Source organism: Typha angustifolia, chromosome 8 (genome assembly GCF_048772165.1).
Source record: "Typha angustifolia cultivar Huaian chromosome 8, ASM4877216v1, whole genome shotgun sequence".
NCBI classification, from domain to species: domain Eukaryota; kingdom Viridiplantae; phylum Streptophyta; class Magnoliopsida; order Poales; family Typhaceae; genus Typha; species Typha angustifolia.
In genome coordinates, this window is record NC_133246.1 from 13,761,922 (window position 1) to 13,779,018 (window position 17,097).

The 17,097-nt window shown below is 37.2% G+C and overlaps 3 protein-coding genes across 3 annotated transcripts; 2 read left to right on the forward strand and 1 right to left on the reverse strand.

Moving 5' to 3' along the window:
- Positions 1-182: 182 nt before the first annotated feature.
- On the reverse strand, positions 183-1,825 carry LOC140765364 (transcription factor MYBS3-like). Its single transcript, XM_073104415.1, has 3 exons — positions 1,253-1,825; positions 838-1,034; positions 183-745 (listed from the first exon to the last, which is right to left on the reverse strand). Exons 1-3 carry the CDS (start codon positions 1,542-1,544, stop codon positions 437-439), a joined length of 798 nt encoding a protein of 265 aa, XP_072960516.1. The 5' UTR covers positions 1,545-1,825; the 3' UTR covers positions 183-436.
- Positions 1,826-7,634: 5,809 nt separating this feature from the next.
- On the forward strand, positions 7,635-13,870 carry LOC140764930 (ABC transporter C family member 8-like). The gene is made up of 12 exons (XM_073103797.1): positions 7,635-7,793; positions 7,953-9,895; positions 9,984-10,304; positions 10,383-10,469; positions 10,571-11,188; positions 11,339-11,503; positions 11,615-11,909; positions 12,012-12,226; positions 12,313-12,618; positions 12,770-12,833; positions 12,932-13,171; positions 13,551-13,870. The coding sequence occupies exons 1-12, from the start codon at positions 7,781-7,783 to the stop codon at positions 13,703-13,705; spliced, it is 4,422 nt and encodes a 1,473-aa protein (XP_072959898.1). The 5' UTR covers positions 7,635-7,780; the 3' UTR covers positions 13,706-13,870.
- Positions 13,871-14,844: 974 nt separating this feature from the next.
- Positions 14,845-16,718, forward strand: LOC140765515 (abscisic acid receptor PYL2). The gene has a single exon (XM_073104645.1). It carries the CDS (start codon positions 15,933-15,935, stop codon positions 16,488-16,490), a length of 558 nt encoding a protein of 185 aa, XP_072960746.1. The 5' UTR covers positions 14,845-15,932; the 3' UTR covers positions 16,491-16,718.
- Positions 16,719-17,097: the final 379 nt, after the last annotated feature.

Consider the following 17,097-nt stretch of genomic DNA (forward strand, 5'->3'; position numbering starts at 1 on the left):
AAATGGAAAGAGATGCAACCTCTGAAAGATCTCCATTGAAGAGGAATTTGTCTGAGATTAGATAGGCACTTTTGCGGTTCATGCAACTAAGTTGGTCTACATATCGATCTTGCTTTATTCCAAACAGGGGGTGGTGGGTCATGGCAATGGAGAATCATGCATTGCAGTATCATGCTTGTCCTTCTCATATCTAGTGCTCTGAAATGAGCTCACCTTTCACCTTCATTAAATTCCATTACCCATGATGAGGATATTCCACTTCTGCTATGACATATCCAACAGTACTGAACACTCTAATTAAGTGCATCGTAAGCACTTTTATTTCATTGCGATACATGCATGACCATACGCATGAGAAAGCATCAACTGCATAAAGGATTAAAAGTTTGCCAATTTGAGCCATATTCTTCTTGAAAGCTTGACAGCTTCCAACCAGTCAAGTGACTCTAATCGATCCTAAATAATAGCTACTCGGAGACGGCATATTTCGATCCGATGCCCTTGCGGGTGCAATCGTAAGCTCTAGATCCGGTGGTTGGAAATGAACACCAGGCTTTGCCATGAATGAAGCCGACTGTGCTATAAGACTAAGTGATGAGTTAGTCTTCTTTTCAGACGGATTATGATCACAGATTAAACTGGAATTTTTACTAAGTGTCAGCAAAGAAAATTGCTGTTCGGAGTACTGATGTTTTAGCTCAGAACTTCCAGTAATCTGAATTGCCTTCTCATGACTACCTGCAACCTGAAGAAAAAAGAATATTAAAATAAAAAAAGAGATTGAATAATTCCTCTGAACATTAAGTTCAGTGGTCATTGAGATCACTTGATACTTACCACATCAAAAAGACTAGATCGACGTTTCTTTTGCTTAATGCTGGTTTGCCTAAGAAAGTACTTCTGAGCATGGCTGGCCACTTGTGTTGGAGTTCTTGTGGTCACAAATTTCCTTGAGATCCCTCTCCAATCTCCTCTTCCAAGTTTCTCAAGGCCAGATAGGAATGTCCTGTGTTCTTCCTCACTCCATGGAACTCCTGCAAATGATTCCAGAATCATCAAATTTAATATCATGACATAAAATTCAGCAATCGAAACCTATGGTGAAGGACACTAATAAATCAATTAAGTACTTTTTGTTTTTTGTTCTACATCTACATGTGTTAAACTTAGCAACAGAATATCCTCATTAGAAGATTAAATAGCAATACAAAAATTCCTAGGACACAATCTAATTAAAAAGTAAGAGACTCACCCTTCTTCCTCTCTTGTGCTCTGCCAATGAGACAATCAGAGATATAGCCATTAGAGATCTTGTCAGTTGCTTCTTCTATCGAAGCAAGTGAAGAAGAAGATGATGAAAGAGAAGAAGAGGAAGAAGAAGAGGTCAAGCACTCCATACTAGAACATTTCGTCATAGGTGCTCCTACCTGAAGCTGCACCCCAAAAAGCCTCAACTTACCACCACCACCTTCTGGATTTCTTGGGAAACTGCAAGTCCTTGAGTTGTGTCCAATGTTTCCACAATGAGAACATTTCCTAACCATTCTCAATTCCTACAAATCAAACTCTAGAGAGATAAAAGAGAGAGAGAGAGAGAGAGAGAGAGAGAGAGAGAGAGAGATAGAAAGAGAGAGAGAAGAAATCTAATAGTCTCAAGATGGAATGGAGTTTTATGAGACGACCCAAGAATAATTATACTTGTGTGTGAGATTCTATATCTATCGTAAGTTTTGCCACCAGAGACAGTACATGATTTTGCTTTTGTTCGTACACGGTGTGCATTTATGCGGTCCTACTTATATTACATCTCGATCTTGGAGATTCTGCAAGTTGGATGCTAGTATTGGCAAAAGGAATAATGTTTTCTGTGGATATCGAAGCATGAGATGTTTCTCCATTTACCTATTTAGGTGAAGGTTGGTAGTTGGAAGTTCTTGCAAAATAAAGATAACGATCTAAACAATAAGAAAACTTTTCAAGTTTGGCGGATGTAAAATTTTGATACGCCACTAGAAAAATCTTAAAAACAGATTATTATATCTTTCAACTCTTTTATCTACTTATTTGAAATGTATGATATAATAATTAATTCAAACAAGCAATACAAAACAAAGAGAAAGATGAAGAAATTCTTATGACAAATTTTGACTTTAATTAGTTCTACAACGACAAAACATCATTGACCAAACCAGAAGAATGATAGATGAGAAAGGAAAATATTATTATTATTATTTTTAATAAAATTTTACCTACAAGCAAGCATATAAAAGGATATCGAAATCTGAGAATATCAAAAGGCAGAAAGTTGAGATGTACTTTTCTTTTGCCTAAACTAACTTGATCCATTAACTCATTAAAAGAAAAATCTAAATGGAACTAAAGATTTTATGGATAGATTCTCTCACTTTGGTTAATTAATTCTGCAGTGCCATGGATGGTAATGCCAAGTTGAGGGTTTTCCGACGAGTATTTCTTGTGCTACAACACCTCCACTTTGCTTTCATTCTCGTCTCTTTTTCGTTGTTAAGAATCTTTCTTTCTAAATAAAGAAGAATTGAATGCAACTGAGACGATCACTTTGATTGACTTGGTTGCATATTGCCACCTTTTTTTTAAGTGCCTAATTAGATTATTGTGTTGAGTTGGGTCTTCTTTTTTGCCCAAGTGAGCTGCTTATAGGCCTCTCCTTATGTTATCTAAGATTAATTGCAAGTGAATTGCTTCTCAACATCCACCAACTGATTAAGAATAATAATAATAAAGTTCAGCTGCAGGAGATGGCAATCACCCTTGGTGGTAACCATTATCTATTTCATTTCATGGAAAGGTAAGAGAGATGATACCATCTTAACTGCTGATTAAAATAAATAAACTCTCATTTAATTCCTTGACCTTCACACACAGTCTTTTTTTTTTCTTTCTGTATTACATACTCTGATTTGTATTTTTAATTTCATCTAAGAGACTATTAATTCTGTTTACTAATGGTTCCTGTATTAAAAAAAGAAAAATCCTATCACTTTCAAACTCACATTCCTGATAAGCCACCACTAGTTGAAATGATGGAATGGTAGGGAAGACCTTCAAATCCAAAGAAAAAGGCTGGTGGGATAAAAAGTTTTGGTGATCAGTTGCAGAGGAAACAAAGCAGTTGAATCCAAGAGGGCATTAGAGAATATTAGGCTTCTTTTGTTGGTAAATGTAAGTGCACCTTTCACTGCGAGGATTAAAACATTCTTACATGCTAGATAACATTTGAGCTCAATCGCATTCAATTAATTTGGGAACCAAAAAAAAAAAAACTATCTTTAATCTTCCATGATAAGGACTTCTGCACTTTTATACACAGATGACCAATGTAGGCAAAGTCTCAACAAATAGTTTGCTTAAGGAAGGAGCAAAGTTAAAATCATTCATCGTCGAAGGGTTTTCGGTTAAGGTGATCGCATCTCGATTGGTTCGGCTCAATGGAAATTAAGTACCATTTTTCAGACTCATTCAAAGTCAATAGTTTCAGCCAGTAGAATTACAAATAGGTCACCCTCATCCTCATGCCATTCCATTCAATAATGCTGAAGACTAATAACTAACACATGCTCTCTTCAAAAGAGGCACACAGGAACAGAGACATGGCACACAGCATTCCAAATAATTTAGACTTAAATGTTACACAAGTTGGTTGTGGAGACACTTTGAATCCTTCTATATCACCACACTTCTTTTTAATACCATGGCAACTGATGGAGGGCTGGGTGTCAGTTTCAAGAAAGAAACAGGCATTAATGTAACAAGAACACCAGAATAGCACTAAGCAAGCATATTACTAGAACTTAGAAAGTGCAAAAATTGAGCAAATCTGGATGCCTGTTCATCTACTTTTCTTTTACTAAAGATCTAACCTTCTTTCCTTGTCAATCCATGTATATGGGAAAAAACGACTGAAGACTAGTCATGATGCTCATCTGTCACCTACTTCAATTCGTTAGGGAAAGAAAGTCTAATCTCTCTACCAATTTGTCTTGATCTATTAACATGTAGTTGGGAATGAGGCATAATGGAGAAAGGTGAAAAAATAGATTAATACCATGTCTAGCTTTGATGATTAATAGGATAAGCCAAGAAGTCCTTGTGGAATATTTGCATGTAATTCTTTCACCATCCGTAGGAGAAGAAAAATGGCATATAGTACCATTGCCAGTTTGCAATCCATTTCAAGTGTAGATAGAATGGGACTTTAGATCTACTTCTCTCCCAGCTCTTCTGGAGTCCTAAAACAAGCCTTTACTAGCCACTAAAGTAGAAGCTATTTGGACTTTGGACCTACTTTTATAGTTCTAACATTCTTAGCGTTTTAAGATTTTTAATTTTTAATTTTTACACAGAGAGAGATAGAAATTTTATGATGTTATAGTTAAACTGTTAGATTCGAGCTCGAAAATATTCATATAACATGAGTCTTTTTAACTATCTAACGGCGGTAAGACTATTTTTTACTGAAATCTCCACCACTTTTTCCTTGTATCTCCTTTCTTAATAAGATAATTATAAATTAATTTTTGATCCTAGATTACTGAAGAATATAAGATAATACCCTCATAAATGCAGGATAAAAGCCTCACCTATACGTCATCAGTATTTTCCTAATCCATTGGCCAAACAAAGCGAGTTTGGTTAGAAACCTTATAGGAAATCCAAGTATGAAACTATAGAATATAGGGGGCTTTTGGGATCATTAATTGCATGGCCTTAAACAAATCCCTTTGATTTAGACGAGTGTGTCAATACTGCCTACTATTTGACCCAACGAGGGACGTTTAATCATACCAAAAATGTTTATCTTATGCAACCTGGAGATTAAAAATAGGGATCATACTAAAGTCAATTTCCACAAAGTACCTGCCAATGGCAAATATTAGTGTCAAATTCCTATTGATCCTTGTGTGACAGTGGGATTGCATTGCAAATATTTAATCATAGAGGTTAGCTAGTGATTAAAACGTAACGTTGCCTCAAGGTTTTTACTTTTTTTAAAAGATTATTTAAGAGTTCGATAGCTAAATATTTATTAGACAAATAGATACAGAAATATTTAGGCCCTATTAAATTGAAGCCGGCATACTAAATCATTTAGTTTAGATTTTAAGTGTGCGTCGCTAAGCTATTGTTCCGAACTAATAGAATTTCTCTAAGCTACAGTACTATAAAGCCATCAACGGAGCAGCCAAATGGTTGAGCCTATCCCTAAAGCACCACCTAATTCTAATTATACAGGGTTAGAATCCAGCTGCTGCCTCACCAACAAACTCTATTAAAGTTGGTTGGTTGTTGCCTGCAAGTTATCAAAAGCAATCTACTAAGGTTGGTAAGAGGTCACCTCTAATTTGGGTGATGTAACAACGTATGGTTATCCAAAGAAGACTAGCTAAAGAGAAGGCCCAATAAAATTGGGCATATGGAAAATTTGGCCCATCCTATAAGCAATTGAAGGATAAGAGTATGGCCATTTTCTTGGCCATCAGAGAGGATGCTATCAAAAGAGACACCACTATAGACATGAAGCTAATTTTGGGCCCAATTATATTAAAAAGATGATATAAAATTAATTCGTCTGACAAATTAAGCTTTTCTAATAAATTTTTTTTTAGGGTTTAGGGTTTTGCTGTGGCCTGAGGAAAATGATAAGCCATATTGATTTCTAGAGAAATGTATGCAGTGGTGATAAGATGAATTGAGCATTTCAAGGCAAGCAAACTCAATCTTTTCTCATGTGGATCCAAAATTGGATTGCATTCCAGAGTGCTAATAAGTTAAAAGTCTTGCAACTGAGTCTAATTTACCAATGAAGATTGTTCTCCTTTCTTTTTTTTTCCTCCTTTTAATTTTAGGTGACATTTCTGGAAGACCATTGACTTGTTCTTTTCATTTCTAGCTTGCTTACTTATCATGCAGCCCTCCCAAACCCCAAGAAGAGAGGACAAATGGAATCATATCTATCTATCGATGCTTAAAAATATATTGAGAAGATAAATGGAAACAAGTGAGAGGGATTCTTTTCTTTTCTTTTCTTTTCACATTATGAAATAATTAATCCAATGATACACTATTATGTCTTTAGTATGTCATAGACTAATAGAGCCTCAGCTTATTAAGAAGAAAATGTTAGAAATTACATATATAGTCATCAAAGAAAATTTAAGACAAAAACAAAAAATTACCAAAGAAATGAACTACAAACTCTATCAGTAATTTCCTAATCTAAATCCTCTGAAATAAAAGTTTTCAATAATTTTACGCTGTTCACAATGTGAATCATGACAAGAACAATTCAAATCATGGTGTGTCCCAGAGAATTACAATCAAGGGAGGCATGGGCATCAGAGGGTCCTAGTTATGATGCTGAAGAGTACTACTATTATTATTATTATTATTGTTATCAATCTCAATTATTTTCTATGATTGGAATAAGAGAATTTGGATGAGGTAGAGATAGAAGGATGAATTAGAAAAGGTAAAAAAAAATAAAGAGTAGCTAGAATATTAAATTTAAGATAGAGATTTTTTTTTTCATAATAGATGAAGGCAGACCGGTAGAAATTTAAGATCGATTTATAGTTTTCTTCTTAACTAGAATATGCACAGTATCCAGCTTCATTAAAATTTCCCAACTAACATTAGTTGTGTCACAACTACTTACAAAATATTTTTAATAACACTTTCATATTCCATATATCCATGTAAAAAGGGGATGTCTTCTTATGTATAAGATTATTATTCATTGTGCTGTAAAATGACTCTTCTTCACTACAAGTTGAGCTTTGTGAATGGAATAAGTGAGAACATATTCCATACATAGGAAATGGACTCTTTTTTCTTTAATCTTTTCAATCTTAAGCACCATACAATTTGGGAGATCCAAACTACTGCCGTTGTCTTATCTAGGTGACATCATTTCTAAGATAAGATAAATTGTCTTATCTTTACTAAACGGAACGTCCACAGCTGCACCCAATCTATGCATATCCAAGAGGATATTTAATGCACTCAGCAAGAGTATATTTATATGCCGTTTGGTTTTATGTTTTTAAAGAATGTTAAATGAGGGATTAATTTAAACAAAATTTTTTGGGGGGGTATTTTCTCTCATTTTTTCTCATTAAAAGTTGAGAGAATATATTTGTACTTAATAAGAATAGACGTCAAGATGCAGCATGTGAGTCAATAGCCCTTGAAAATAATATTTTACAGAATCGATAAATTAAAAACTAATTTTTATTAATATGTGTAGATGCACTTTACAATGTATCATTTTTAATGAGAAAATTTCATATATATATATATAAAACTTAAATTAGTTAAATAAGATTAGAAAGGCAAACATATTAACCAGCGAATGAAAAAAAAATAACCATATCAATAAATTACAATTTAGAACACATGTCCCAATTTATATTTCTCGTTGAGGGTGACAGATATAATGCAGCCTTCTTCATATATCCAAATATATATTGATCTTTTGGTCACAGAAAAAGAAAGAATTGTCCGAGTATAATTTATTTTAATGAAAAGTCCTTGTCTGATACGGTTCACTCGAAAGCAGATAAGACAAACTACTCTGTAGTCCATCTGCTGGTTATTATTTTGATCAAATACATTTTCTTCTTTGATCTTTTCTTTACTTTCTCCACATGCCATCTCTGATCTCCATTGTCCCAAGTGCTATATAAAACACTTATTGCAGAAGGAAGGACATAGAAATATTGGCCAGAATTAATCTCCAAAAATGGCTTCTCTTGGTACTATGTAACATTCCCCTTTCGGTGCTCTTTTCTTTATTTCTCTGTAACCATTTAGTCTTCTGTTCACTTCTCAGTTTGAGCTTGTTATTGTTTCCAGCATGTCTATAGATTTTTCTGCACTTCTTGGTACTACTTTGAACTTCTCTTGGATTGCAGGAGGTTGGTTTCATCCACTATGTGGGTCAGAGTTCTCCTTGGGATCAGCATATTGTCAGAGAAATCTGATAGATTTTGCCAATCTCATCTTCCTCGTTATTTACAGTTTTTGTGTGCTGTCAGCTTGCTTCAGAAAGCAATATCCGAATTGTATCAGGCATCCACGCTGGGATTTCGAAGCTGTTTCGATATGTTCTGCAGCAGTTGGCATTGCATACATCAGTTCTGGATTGCTTAATCTATCTAGCAGTAAGGAAAGACCGGGGGAGTTGCTGGTATTCCTTTTCAGAGGCATGATTTGGATAGTTCTTAGTGTTTCCTTGAGCATTAACTCATCCAAATGGGTAAAAGCTATAGCTATGCTCTGGTGGACTTTATTTTCAATCTTTATTTCTGCATACAATTTGAAAGTTCTTGTGAGAGCTCACAAACTTGGAATCCTAGAGATGGTATCATGGCCTACAAACTTTCTACTTGTATACTGCACACTAAGTTACATAACTAGATCGAATATCCATCAAGATGCTTCATATGATAGCTTGTCTCAGCCATTCTTGATCAACAAATGTGCAAACAATGTCGCGGAATTGTACAGAGCTGGACTACTTAGTCGGTTGACGCTTTCGTGGATGAGTCCTTTACTCCGTTTAGGCTACTCGAAACCGTTAGCCCTCAATGACATCCCAGAGTTAGATTCAGAAGATGGAGCACTGCAAGCCTCTGAAAAGTTTTTAAAGGAATGGAATCTTCAGAGACAGGATAAAGATAGTAGTAATATATCGTTAGTTTTCATATTGGGCAAGTGTTACTTGAATGAGTTGTTGTCGACTGGGCTTTATGCATTAATGAAAACAGCCTGCTACTCTGCATCTCCATTGTTGCTTTATTCATTTGTATTGTATTCTTATCATGAGGAGAGAAATATCCAAATAGGCCTCTTCTTAATAGTTTGCTTCGTTGTTATAAAGCTTGCTGATTCCTTATCACAGAGGCATTGGTTTTTTGGATCAAGGAGGTGCGGTATGAGAATGAGATCGGCTCTAATGGCAGCTATATTTCAGAAGCAGCTAAAACTATCTAGTCATGGAAGGAAGAATCATTCTACCGGCGAAATCACCAATTACATTGCAGTTGATGCCTATAAGCTTGGTGATTTCCCTTACTGGTTTCACTTGGCATGGACTCAACCACTTCAGCTCATCTTTTCTGTAGCCATACTCTTTTGGATCGTCGGTTTGGGAGCTCTTCCTGGTCTAGTCCCTCTGATCATTTGCGGGTTTCTCAATGTCCCGTTCGCAAAGGTGCTGCAGGGCTACCAATTTAAGTTCATGGTTGCTCAAGATGAAAGACTAAGGGCTACATCTGAAGTCTTAAACAATATGAAGATCATTAAGTTACAGTCATGGGAAGAGATGTTTAGGACAACAATTGCGTCTCTCAGAGATTTAGAGTTTAAATGGCTGGCACAAACTGAACTTAAAAAGGCCTATGGAACTGCTCTATATTGGATGTCTCCCACTATTGTATCAGCAGTAATTCTTGCTGGAACAGCAGCCATGAGAAGTGCTCCTCTAAATGCTACTACCATTTTTACGCTCCTAGCAACCTTAAGAGTTATGTCAGACCCAGTTAGAATGCTGCCTGAAGTCCTTTCAATGATGATCCAAATCAAGGTATCATTAGATCGCATCGCGGTATTCCTATTAGAAGATGAGATTAAAGAAGAGGATGTTACGAAGATAACTTCACAGAATTCAGATCTTAGTGTTGTAGTACAAGACGGTAGTTTTAATTGGAACCAAAGTGAGGGTGCTCCAACATTGAGGAATATTAATTTGAAGATGCTCAGAGGACAAAAGATAGCTATATGTGGACCTGTTGGTGCTGGAAAATCATCACTGTTATATGCTTTACTTGGGGAGATACCTAAAACCTCAGGATCAGTAAGTTACTACACAATGAAACACTATTTAATATTAGACTTCAGTAAATTTTTGGATAACATTGTTATGAATTACTTGTTCATTTTAGGTCGAGGTCTTTGGTTCTGTTGCATATGTTTCACAAACTTCCTGGATCCAAAGTGGGACAATTCGCGACAATATCCTCTTCGGAAAGCCCTTCAACAAGGCACTATATGAGAGGGTCATCAAATCATGTGCCCTAGACAAGGATATCGAAAACTTCGATCATGGTGACCTTACTGAGATAGGTCAGAGAGGGTTAAACATGAGTGGTGGACAGAAGCAAAGGATTCAACTTGCTAGAGCAGTCTACAATGATGCAGACACGTATCTCCTGGATGACCCCTTCAGTGCAGTTGATGCACACACTGCTGCAATCCTTTTTTACGTAAGAAAAATTCAATGGGAAATCTATCTTTTGGATATTTATCTGTTTTAGTTAACGTTGAATAAAATGTACTTGCAGGATTGTGTCATGGCTGCTCTGAGAACCAAGACTGTAATTCTTGTGACTCATCAAATTGAGTTCCTGGCTGAAACTGATAGGATTCTGGTAAGGAGAATTCATATATATATACACACACACACACACACATATATATATTCTTAACAAAATGTTGGATGTTAAAACAAACTGAATGCTTGCCTCCCCAGGTCATGGAAAATGGACAAATTACTCAAGCAGGAAAATATGAAGAACTTCAGAAGTCCGGGGCGGCATTCGAGCAGCTAGTTAATGCTCATCATTCTTCGATCATAACATTAGATTCAGTGAAACATGAAAACAGAGTAACAGGGCAAAGAATGCTGGAGAACAATTTCGAATCTAGTGAGCTGCAGCGTCTAAAGCAGAACAGCAGCGAAGAGATTTCCGCTGATGGCCTTTCAGCAATCCAGCTCACGGAAGACGAAGAAAGGGAAATAGGAGATCTTGGATGGAAGCCTTATAAAAATTATCTTCATGTTTCAAAGGGTTCACTTCTTTTTTCTTTGGTCATCTTTGTTCAGGTTGCTGCTCTTGTTCTTCAAAGCTTGTCAACGTATTGGTTGGCCATAGCTGTTCAGATGCATCACATTGGCAGTGGAACTCTGGTTGGAGTTTATGCAGCACTTTCAGTCATTAGCTGCTTCTTTTCATATCTTAGGAGTTTGTTTGCAGCCTATCTTGGACTGAAGGCCTCAAAGACATTCTTCTCTGGACTCATGGACTCAGTATTCAAGGCTCCCATGTTATTTTTTGATTCAACCCCTGTAGGAAGGATATTAACCAGAGTAAGATTTTGTTATTCATAGTACGTATTAGCTGCACATTAGACATTCTAGAGATGCTTAAAACTTAGAGCTTAACAGTGCATGGGTTTTTATTTTGTTAAGAGTAATGTGGTTCATGTTGACAAGCCATGTTTAATTTTCTCTGCACAGGCATCTTCAGATATGAGCATTTTGGACTTCGAAATACCTTACTCCATTGCTTTCACTCTGGCTGGTGGACTTGAGGTTATTTTAATCATAATAGTCATGGCCACTGTAACTTGGCAAGTCTTAATCGTAGCAGTTCCAGTAACGATAGTGATGCTATATATTCAGGTGACTACCATACTACGTCAGATACCACTTCTGAGTTTCCTACAACACTGCTGAACTAGATAGCATTAATATGTAACACGTGTTGATGATAAACAAATTTCAATTTTGAAGGGGTACTATGTAGCCTCTGCAAGAGAGCTAGTAAGAATCAATGGAACGACGAAAGCACCGGTAATGAACTATGCAGCAGAGTCCATGCTTGGAGTGGTAAGCATAAGAGCTTTTGCAGTGACAGAAAGATTCATACGTACCAACCTCCAGCTCATCGACACCGATGCAAAATTGTTCCTCCACACCATTGCTGCACTGGAGTGGGTGCTTTTAAGAGTAGAAGCACTCCAAATCTTGACTGTACTTATTTCAGCTCTTTCCCTTATTTTCCTTCCTCAGGGAGTTATTACATCAGGTAATATGATGATACTGCTGGTCTATATGTTAATTGGTGTCATTCTGTTGATGCTGTTATTCTTCTGAAGTGTGATTATCTCATCTGCTTGATCTGTTTCAGGATTCGCTGGTCTTTGTCTCTCCTATGCTTTAACCCTCTCTTCAGCCCAATCATTTCTAACACGGTATTACTCCACCTTAGAGAACTACATCATTTCAGTGGAGCGAATCAAACAGTTCATGCATATTCCATCAGAGCCTCCAGCTACTATACCAGAAAGTAGGCCTCCACCTTCATGGCCATCTGAAGGAAGGATAGATTTGCAAGATTTGAAGGTGAGGACTTTCAACTACTTCTTGTCCAAAAATGACAAAATGAAAGAAAGCAAATAATGCTCATGTTAAATTTTGCTGGTCATCAGGTAAAATACCGGCAGAATGCGCCCCTTGTTCTCAAAGGGATCACTTGCACTTTTATGGGAGGAAATAAGATTGGTGTTGTTGGAAGGACTGGAAGTGGGAAATCAACTCTTATTAGTTCTCTATTTCGTCTCATAGATCCTGCGGGTGGGAGGATTCTTGTTGATAATCTTGACATATGTTCCATAGGCCTGAAGGACCTGAGGACAAAGCTGAGTATTATTCCTCAGGAGCCAACTCTTTTCAGGGGAACAGTTCGGAGTAACTTGGATCCTCTCGGCCTGCACACTGACCAAGAGATATGGGAGGTTAGCCAGTTCACTTATATCTGCAAGCTACTAGAAATTTACATAGTCTTGATGTGTTTACAAGTACTCGGATTGCTGCTGCTAAAGTATTTCTCCTTAGATAAAAATGTAAACTGATAAAGATGCATTTTGTTTCCACTTCTAATTGCAGGCCTTAGAGAAGTGCCAGTTGAATAGTACAATTAGCAACATACCTATTCTTCTTGATTCATCAGGTAAGTGAGTTTTATCAGAAAGTAGTTGCATACTTGCGGTCTGAAAGTTCTGATATTATTGAGTGACCTTTCTTTTCCTTTGCCTTTCCATGTGGTAGTGAGTGATGCTGGTGAGAATTGGAGCGCCGGGCAGCGCCAACTCTTCTGCCTTGGTAGAGTTCTCCTGCGCAAGAACAAAATTCTAGTTCTGGATGAAGCAACTGCATCCATCGACTCCGCCACAGATGCTGTCCTGCAGAGCATCATCAAACAAGAATTCTCAAATTGCACAGTGATAACCATAGCTCACAGAGTTCCAACAGTTACAGACAGTGACATGGTCATGGTCCTTTCTTATGGTATGTTAGATAAGAACCTCACTAATATGACAAATACCTTTTGGCTCTTTTTATTGGTCATGGTTTGCATCAGATAAGTTACGATGTCTTAAGAAGTTCACTATCTCCGAAACATAAACCACAGAACTTTCTGCCACGTATCAACTATTTGTAACTAGATATAGAGATCTTTGGATGGCATACTTTCTCATCCATGGTCGACAAATGTTGTCCTTTTTTCTAAATATCCTTCAAAACCTCTGAGATCGATCTTATATCTTACAACGCACAGTTGCATACTTTTGATAAGATCAAGTAAAAGAGTTCAAATTTATAAGGTCACGATAATTAATCGAAATTAACTTGCAGCTTACATCATCATCTTTTTTATTACTTGCAGGAAAGCTTGTGGAATATGACCAGCCTTCTAAGCTAATGGAAACTAAGAGCTCTGCTTTCTCTAAACTCGTGGATGAGTATTGGTCTAACTGTAAGAGAAACTCAGCTCATGATACAAGCAAAGAAGATAAGTTCGTTGAGACACATGAAGTGTAGCTGTGATGGTTGCACTTAGTATAATGTGCTTCATGTGGCTACTGCTTGTGCTTGAGTTATTATGTATTATTTGCAAAATATGCAGAATGAATTTAATCTAGCAGGTGTTGTTACATTTGTTTAAAGAAAAAAAGAAAAGAAAATCTAACTCATTAGTGTATGGTATATGCAACTTTCATATTCTTTTCAACTTGTGAGTGCTACAAATGACTGTGGGATATCTTTATATAGTCTATCATGAGAGATAAAAGAAAGAGAGGCAGAATTGATATATCATCAACAATAGAAAGAGTAGCTGAAATTTTCCCAGTAGTGTTTAGAAAGACATTGAGGCTTATTTCTCCTCACAAGTTGATGTGAGGCTATACAAGGTGACAGACCGAGTTGAAATTAATTTATACATGAGACTTTGTAGGTGGCATTAGATCCTAAAATCAACTTCTAATGTAATATAGCAAACTAACGACAATTTTATATATGATATTACAATGTGTGTGTGTGATTGTTTTCAGAGTATTAAGCATGTCTAACATAATAATACCTTTGTGATTTCTTCTTTCTTATAACATCACATAAAACTTTTGAATGGTTTTAGCGTATCAATGGTGATGACAAAATTACACATCATTCAAGTTTTTGTATGATTAGGATCCAAGTAACTACAAAGAACTTACTCAGAAGGAAGCAATGTGCACATAAGTTCCTCAGACACGCCAAAGGCTTAATGGCATTGCATGGCGCACATTAAAAAAAAAAAAGAAATTAAAATCGCTTCATTTACGTACGAGTAAAGGATTTTCCTCATAATATGTATGTGATGTTTATGCTAAAGCAACTCAAGCCTAGAATAACTTGACGTGATACCCAAATAAATTGTGTTTATGAGAGATGGCAGAGAGTGACAAGGTTCTTCGTATTCAGCCTGATACTAAGCTATTCATTACAGTAGTGTACAGAAAAGAAGGCTGCAGGGACAAGCCGCAGCAAGCACTGCAGAATAAGTCAAAACACAATCTCTAGGGCAATTGGTTCGTTGAACCCAGCTGGATCAAGTGATGCTCATGCACTCGAAGTCAGTCACTTGCTTCCAAATCAACCAACAGAGTTGTCACTTTCTTAGTTGAAATTAATTAAATTACTTCACAATCTAGAATCAATTTGTACAGAGTAAATGACTAATACATGTGCAACTCTTTGTCCCATTCCTTGCGGTTGTTATGCTACATGGTGACAAGAATGGCCAAAGTTAATGTGTGGAACCTCAAAGAGGTTCTCCAGAGGTCCAAGGTACGGCTAGGTGAGAGGAATCTGAGAAGTGAGAGATTAGGCAGCCAAAAGAGTTAGTTATTCACATGATCACGGTTAAGGCGACAACACTCCCGTTTAGCCTTATTGTCTTCTCCTCCAATCCAAATTCTCAAAAAGGAATAGCTTTTCAAAGTCCTCCAAACCTCATAAATGTATCTATCCTCAATGACAATGTTCTTATTCTTATTCCTATTCCTATTCCATTGCAACAATTGTAAGGCATGCATAGGTAAATAGTCAACCTTTAAGAGATTACATGTACCACTTAGTTATCCCTCTATTTATTCATGTTTATCGTCCTTGATCTTTGACCGATCAAAGAAGTAACCTAGGGATAAATTATCCTGAAGCCACATAAAAGTACTAAATAACAAACAAACCCATGTAAAAAAGGTAGTTAGCCTTTCAAATCTCAGCCACATTCACATGATCCCGGTGAAGGCGACAACACTCCCTAGTCTTCATCGTCCTCGTCACGAAATCACCAAAACACCCAAACCCTTTTTCTTTAAGGGAAAATAATATTCTACACCCTGCCTTTTTTATGTTTGTCACTAATTTACACCTTCAATTTTCCTTTATTACTTCAAAAAGGTGAATATATAGTTTTTCCTAGTCTATTTCTGCCCCTATTCTTGAAGTCCAGTTAGGGCTCAATCGGGTTCCTATTTCCATGTCCCACAATACTATTCTCATCCCATGCAATAGCATAATCTATGTGTCTATCTAAAAGGGTACATCTGTCTAGACAAAAATAATAAAAATTAAAAATGCACGCCACTGTACCTATAAAGAACTAATTAACAAACTAACCCATGTAAGCAACTACCTCCACCCATCGCTCCTCTCCACAGCTCTCCTCGCCATTTCGGCAAACACCTTAACGGCATACGAAAGACAGAGACAGAGAAAGGACGCCATGGACGCTTACCGGAGATCTCTCCAGGGCCTAACCCAGGCCGAGCTGCGCGACCTCGATCCGGTTATCCGCACCCACCACGCGTTCCCGCTGTCGCCGCGCACGTGTACGTCCCTCGTCACGCAGCGCGTCGACGCGCCGCTGTCGGCCGTGTGGCCTATCGTGCGCAGCTTCGGCAACCCGCAGCGGTACAAGCATTTCATCAAACACTGCGTGCTCACCCGCGGCGGCGGCGAGGTCGGCAGCGTCCGCGAGGTCACCGTCGTGTCCGGGCTCCCCGCCTCGACCAGCACCGAGCGCCTCGAGATCCTCGACGACGACCGGCACATACTAAGCTTCAGCGTGGTAGGCGGGGAGCACCGCCTTAAGAATTACCGGTCGGTGACCTCGGTGACGGAGTTCACGAAGGAGGACGGTAAGGCCTATAGCGTCGTGCTCGAATCATACGTGGTGGATATACCCGAAGGGAACTCGGAAGAGGACACGAGGATGTTTACAGACACCGTCGTGAAGCTCAACTTGCAGAAGCTCGCGGCGTTGGCAATGGCGTCGGTTTGAGGAGAAGAAGGTCTAGGTCACGGTTGATCTTGGGTTTTTTTTTATTTTTTTTATTTTTATTTTTTAGTATGTGAAATAACTCTTTTTCTTGTACGAGAAAGTTCTGATATTTTCTGTTTCTTTTTTGTATTTTAGTTTTGGTTGTTGATGCTAAGTGTTGGAGAATGGAGGTTATTACCTTTTCTCTCTCTCTCTCTCTCTTTTTAACTTTTTGTGTAGGGTTTGCTTTGTATATTCGTTTCTTCTTTCTTATTTTAAGTTGTTTCCAAATATATTTACATATAACACCTTACATTTCCGTCCATATAACTAAAACAGTTGCTTCAGTGAGGAACACAGAATGATTTTGGAAGTACGGGTGTTATATGAAAAGTTCTCCGTTTGCTGGCCGAGTTTTGGACAAACTACACCCGTTTTTATATTTTTACCCTAAAAAAAAGTTATATTTTACTGTAGCACTAAATAAAACAAAACGATAATTATATTAGTATTTTTATTTAAAAAAGAACACTGAAATAGTTAGCGTTTTACTAAAAAAATAGATACACATAAAATGCCGAAAAATTAAATATTTATTATTAAAAATACTATACAAGAAAGTTAAAGA

Coding starts and splice junctions, on each gene's coding strand:
- LOC140764930 (XM_073103797.1), top strand. Junction 11,189..11,338: donor TAGGAAGGATATTAACCAGA/GTAAGATTTTGT, acceptor TTCTCTGCACAG/GCATCTTCAGATATGAGCAT. Junction 11,504..11,614: donor TAGTGATGCTATATATTCAG/GTGACTACCATA, acceptor TCAATTTTGAAG/GGGTACTATGTAGCCTCTGC.
- LOC140765515 (XM_073104645.1), top strand. CDS start 15,933: ATGGACGCTTACCGGAGATCTCTCCAGGGCCTAACCCAGGCCGAGCTG.
- LOC140765364 (XM_073104415.1), bottom strand. CDS start 1,544: ATGGTTAGGAAATGTTCTCATTGTGGAAACATTGGACACAACTCAAGG. Junction 1,035..1,252: donor AGCACAAGAGAGGAAGAAGG/GTGAGTCTCTTA, acceptor AATCATTTGCAG/GAGTTCCATGGAGTGAGGAA. Junction 746..837: donor GATCTAGTCTTTTTGATGTG/GTAAGTATCAAG, acceptor TTTTTTCTTCAG/GTTGCAGGTAGTCATGAGAA.